Source organism: Saimiri boliviensis, chromosome 2 (assembly GCF_048565385.1).
Source record: "Saimiri boliviensis isolate mSaiBol1 chromosome 2, mSaiBol1.pri, whole genome shotgun sequence".
NCBI classification, from domain to species: domain Eukaryota; kingdom Metazoa; phylum Chordata; class Mammalia; order Primates; family Cebidae; genus Saimiri; species Saimiri boliviensis.
In genome coordinates, this window is record NC_133450.1 from 82262553 (window position 1) to 82268261 (window position 5709).

Consider the following 5709-nt stretch of genomic DNA (forward strand, 5'->3'; position numbering starts at 1 on the left):
GCTAATCCACAAGAGACCAGATAGACAAACAGCCCCTAATCTGGAGAGAACAGCCTGAGTGGTCCCAGTGGTGAGACCCTGAGGAGGAAACTCCTTCACAGGGCACTTGCATTTACCACATCCTGGAGGTCAGTATTGTCTTCCGGATGTCCCCATTCTGCCCACGACCCAGTGCTCAGCCCCAGCACAGTGGAAGTCCAATGGGCTGAGGAAAGAAGCAGCTGCTGCTCTCATCTGCCTTCCGTCTGGTGGACCTAAGCCTAATCCCAGGGACAAGGATGGTGGGTGCCAAGGCCGGCCCCAGCCCCAGCACCTCCCTGGGCCTGGCACAGCAGCGCAGCGGAAGCAGCAGTGTCCTAGTGAGAAGCCCCTTCTGTCAGGTGAGAGGGTGCAAAGGGGAGAGTGGCTGAAGCTGGGGAGGAAAACTTGCAGAAGCCAATAAAAACGACAGGACTCTTTTCTCCTATGTCGTTCTGGTTCTTTGCCCCTGGTGAGACGGTGCAAAGGGGAGAGTGGCTGAAGCTGGGGAGGAAAACTTGCAGAAGCCAATAAAAACGACAGGACTCTTTTCTCCTACGTCGTTCTGGTTCTTTGCCCCTGGTAATCTTAACTCTCTCCAGCCATGTTCCCTGCCCCAGGTGTTTAGGTTTAGAGAAAGGTCAGCCATCTCAAGGCTGCTTGTAATGAAATCCCTACTGAGTTGTCAGTGGAAGGCAATCCCAAATGGCTGCAACCAGCTTGAAACAGAACCTGAGTCAAAGGAAGAAAGGGGTCAGGGGAATTTTGGAATTCAACCTCCTGGGTTAACTTCACACATACATTAACGTATGGTTTTCCTCAGCAAGTCCACCTCGCCGCCTTGCATCTGCTCTACCCCCAGGTGTGCTGCTGTGGGCCTGCTCCTTGTGCCAGCTGCTGCCACTCTAGGTGGCCCTTTCTCACCACATCCACCTGCAGCCGCTTGTTCTACATCTTCCTCCATGTGGGGGCCTCAGCAATCTGCTGCCTCCTGCTGTCAAGGACAGTAGTGGAAAGGGTGTGGGGCAAGACACACAGGGTAAGTGAGAGGCCGTCAGGTTGTCAGGTGGGAAGAGATAAAAGGAAAAACCCTGACAAAGAAGAGATTTGGGTTGGGGACAGGAAACAAATGAGTGGTCATACCCCATGACAAGTAGGTACCTTTCCATGCATTATGATTTGTCCTGCCATTTCTCTCATACACACTCCCAGATCCAGATGCCCTCAGGCTTGTGTGCCCACCTGTTTGGCCTCTCTGACTGTCCAGTGCTCAGTGGTTCTGGGGCTGTGTACCGAGTATGTGCAGGAACCGCCACCTTCCACCTGCTGCAGGCTGTGTTGCTGGTCCACCTCCACTCCCCCACCAGCCCGAGGGCACAGCTGCATAATAGGTTTGTGTGTACTTTCTGGGTGGGAAGGGGACAGAGGAGGGAAAGTAGACACAAGCTGGGTAAAGGAAATTCCAGGATAAAGTAATAGCACTGTAAAAAGACAGAAAACAGGTTTAAGTCCCTGCTTCCAGTGTACTTGCTGTGTGACCTTAAGCCAGACACTTAATCCTCTTTAGGCTTCTAGTATCTAAAATGGAGATAACAGTGGGGTTATCTTTGCAATATAATCCTTTATAAACTGTAAAACATTGCCCAGATGATGTTATTTAAGTATCTTTGAGTTAGAATTTGGAATAAGGTGCAATAAGCCTGTCCCCTCATTTGGGATTGGTTCCTCAGTTGTCTCGTCTGTCTGCTTTCCTGTATTTTTGCTTGCTCTCTTGCCTTTCCCCATAGGCAGTCTTCACTCTCCTTTGCCTTTTCTCCTGAGTCTGGTTTTCTCTCTCCCTCCTAACCAGCTTCTGGCTCCTCAAGCTGCTGTTCCTGTTAGGTCTCTGTGCCCTTGCCTTCTGCATTCCTGATGAGCATTTCTTCCCAGGTAATCTCCCTCCCACACTCCTGGGAGGAGTAGGCTAAGTTTTCTAAGATGACAAGCAGGTAAGAAGAGGAGTAATGATTTGACCACATTTTTCCACTGGTTTCCACTTGCAGCCTGGCATTACATTGGCATTTGTGGAGGCTTTGCATTCATCCTACTACAGTTGGTGCTTATTACAGCTTTTGCCCATTCCTGGAACAAGAACTGGTAAGGGGCACTTAACCCTAAAGGCTCTTCCTGGGAAGGTTTCTAGTATTACTTTATGAAAAGGGCTGGGCAAAAGGCATGGCAGAGCACTGGTCCCGCAGCCTCCCACTGAGCAGTATCAAAAAAGCTTAAGAATGCGATGACTCTGTGGGCCAAGTAGGATGGAGTCACACCAGTCTTCTGGGAGCAGGGGAATAGTTGGTAATAGGTAAAAGAGTTGGAGCTCCAAGTCATTGCCCACCTTTCACCCTTAGGCAGACAGGTGCAGCTCAAGACTGCAGCTGGTTCCTGGCTGTCGTGCTGGCCACCCTAGGATTCTACAGTATGGCAGGTGTGGGAGCTATGCTCCTATTTGGCTACTACACACACCCAGCTGGCTGCCTGCTCAACAAGATGCTCCTCAGTCTGCACCTTTGCTTCTGTGGCCTCATCTCCTTCCTCTCCGTCACTCCTTGCATCCGCCTCAGTGGGTACATGCCCTACAACATTCCAGATTCTGGGGGCCTTAAAAGTGTATCAAGTTTCATTATCTCCCTAATCTCAATTATTTCATAAAAGAATCTCTGCTTCCCTACCCCCACGAGGAGACAGTAGTACAGGTGGGGGTAGGGATGGAGGAAACACCCTGTTGACTAAAGCAATGATACTCACTCCCCAGAGCAACCCCACTCTGGCCTTCTACAAGCCTCTGTCATCAGCTGCTATATCATGTATCTGACCTTCTCTGCGCTGTCCAGCCGTCCTCCAGAGAGACGTAAGGAACAGGATCTGGATTCTACGTGCTAAGACCTTTTTTTGCCCCTGCCAAATACCTAGCTCATTGTTCTTCACACCATCTCTTCTGTGTCCCTTCCCAGTAATCCTTCAAGGACAGAATCACACCCTGTGCCTGCCTGGCCTGAGTAAAATGGAACCCCAAACACCAGATACCTCTCTAGCAATGCTGAGTGCTGGCATCATGTATGCTTGTGTACTTTTTGCTTGGTGCGTAAAGCTGTAAAGCTATGAGAGGAGGGAGGGTGCCCAGGACAGGGAGAGATGGTCAGGAGAATGTCTGGGACCATAGTTTATTTCAAGTTTAGAGCAAGACTAGACTGAGAAAAGTTCCCCACAAACAGGGACAATTTCTAAGAATAGTACTTTGTCAGATGATCTGTATGAGATTAAGGAGGCGGGGGGAATGATTTAAGAATGTAAAATATGTGCAAAGATCTTAGGACTCTCACATGAATAGAATTCTAAATCTTTGGTGGAAAAGGGCACAGGGAGTACGGTACCCTCTTTTGAGGGTTACCAATATGGACCAGTTGGTAGTAAATGCCCCCAGATAATCCCTATTTAACTAGACCAGCTTAAGAACTTTCTTCTTTCTCAGCAATGAGGCCTCCTACCTGGCTGAGGTATTTGGACCCTTGTGGATTGTCAAGATTTACAGCTATGAGTTTCAGGTGAGGATAAACAGCTCAATATCCCCAAAACCCCTCCCTCCCTCACACAAAGACACACACATCCTACCAACCTCTACCCAGAATGTTCAGATTCTAGCAGCTATTACCTTTTATTGAGTACCCACAATGTGCTAGGCAACTGTGCTAGATACTTTTACATAATCTCATTTAATTTAACCCTCACAACAACCCTGTGAGGTAGGTATTTGCTCCATTTTACAAATGGAGAAATTGAGGCACAAAAGATTAAACAGCTTACCAAAGTCCGCACAGCCAGTTATATGATGGAGCTAGAATTTGAACCCAGGTGTGCCTTCACTTTTTAATACTAGACCAATCTTTTCACATGGGAAGTTTCCTAGATTAACACCTTCACATATTTTAAGACCATTCCAAAACCTGCATTCTGTTTTGCAGAAGCCCTCACTGTGTTTCTGCTGCCCTGAAAGAGTGGAGGCAGATGAAGGTGAGTGTCAAGTGAGGAGCCATAAGAAGTGGTAGATCTCTGTGGAGTGCCATAAGAACCTTCAAGAGCCTTAAAGGTAGCTGGGGGAGAGTGGAAGAGGTGTTTCAGCAGCACTGCTCCCAGCAGCCCTTTCATCTCTCCAGGACAAAGGGGTGGGGCTGCTAGGCCAGCTGACCAAGAGACCCCTCCAGCTCCTCCAGTCCAAGTCCAGCATCTTTCCTACAGCTATTCTGCCTTTCACTTCGTCTTCTTCCTTGCCTCACTCTATGTCATGGTTACTCTTACCAACTGGTTCAGGTAAGATGGAGGTGGGTCTTAGATACTCTCCTGAAGACCTAGCTATTTTACAGAAAGAGCAATTCAAGGCCATTCCAGATACACATGGGTCTGCCATTATTTTTGGTGACAAGGTAGAAAGGGTCTAAAAGCTAAGGCCCTTCATATTCTCTAACCAGAGCCTTTGGTTACACAGCTATGAGGGAGCAGAACTGGAAAAGACCTTCACCAAGGGTAGCTGGGCCACCTTCTGGGTCAAAGTTGCCTCATGCTGGGCCTGTGTACTCCTCTATCTGGGGCTGCTACTGGCACCACTCTGTTGGTCCCCCACCCAGAAATCTCGGCCCCTTATTATCAGGCGACGAAGGCGACACCGCCACTGCATCGTATCCCCAGATAATAAATATCCTCCAGCCTAAGTCCCTTTCACAAACGGGTTCCCCTAACGTTGTACTCCTAGAGTTGGCTCAAGGGGAGCTGTCCAGCCCAGCTCAATACATCAAGGATACAATGGGGAGTTATTTCCCTTTAGGCTAAAGTCAATACTATGTCTGAACTGGAAGAAGTGGTCAAACACACTCTAATGCGCTGGGCAGTGTCTGACTCACTGGAGCTACTGTTACATCTGCATCCCAGCTCAAGAGCCTAACTCCCAAACCAGCAGCTCAGGAACCACTGCTGATTTTAGCAGACAGTGTGGCACCAGCCCTTTCCTGGCTCTTGGGCTGGAAGTGGGGGTGGGGAAAGACCAACAGGGACTGAAGACAGCTCTGCCCTTGGAGAAAGGAAAATAAGCAGTTCAGCCCTGGGCACAGGGATATAAGAAGCCCAGAACCAGAGAACAAACCAGGGCATTGGAAGAAAGGAGCAGAGGCTACCCCAGGCTTTAATCCTGATCTTGAGGTCAAGGGAAGCGGGAAGACAAAAACCACCCTCATTCCATGAGGAATGACAGAAGAGAATGTTAACATTTGACAGCATCTGACCACGGGAAGTCGGTGAGCAGCAGGATTTTTTGGTCAACTTTCAAGCAGACGAACAAACTGAGGAAGAATGAGGAAGAGAGGCATAAACACAGATCTTGCAGCCTTCACTCTTAGGCCAACTCCATCCCAGAGATGGTGTTCAAGGGTGGGGAACAAAAATCACAGAAAAGAAGTCTCTGTGGTTCTCAGAGGATTCCTCTACCACATATCCGGAGTATTTGTTTGGTTGTCATTCTAATAATAAAGGCTTCTTCTGTGATGTTTCACTTATTAAGTCTACATATCCACAATCTGAGTCTAAAGACTTCTCCCTTTTTGGTGGGAAAGGGCAGTCATTCCTCCAACCCCATCCCCCCAAGTCCCCAGTCAAACCAGGCGC

At 48.7% G+C, this 5709-nt stretch overlaps 1 protein-coding gene across 1 annotated transcript; it reads left to right on the plus strand.

Annotated features, from left to right (window-relative positions):
* The first annotated feature begins 278 nt into the window (after positions 1–278).
* On the plus strand, positions 279–5539 carry SERINC4 (serine incorporator 4). Its single transcript, XM_003928933.4, has 12 exons — positions 279–380; positions 881–1057; positions 1231–1409; positions 1868–1947; positions 2061–2154; positions 2409–2620; positions 2813–2908; positions 3012–3138; positions 3530–3602; positions 4020–4068; positions 4212–4365; positions 4541–5539. Exons 1-12 carry the CDS (start codon positions 279–281, stop codon positions 4761–4763), a joined length of 1566 nt encoding a protein of 521 aa, XP_003928982.1. The 3' UTR covers positions 4764–5539.
* Positions 5540–5709: the final 170 nt, after the last annotated feature.

What these genes read in the sequence shown, in the direction of transcription:
- SERINC4 (XM_003928933.4), top strand. Translation starts at nt 279, where the DNA reads ATGGTGGGTGCCAAGGCCGGCCCCAGCCCCAGCACCTCCCTGGGCCTG. An exon ending in TGAGAAGCCCCTTCTGTCAG is followed by an intron (nt 381 to 880) that starts GTGAGAGGGTGC and finishes CTCTACCCCCAG; the next exon opens with GTGTGCTGCTGTGGGCCTGC. An exon ending in CACTCCTTGCATCCGCCTCA is followed by an intron (nt 2,621 to 2,812) that starts GTGGGTACATGC and finishes CTCACTCCCCAG; the next exon opens with AGCAACCCCACTCTGGCCTT.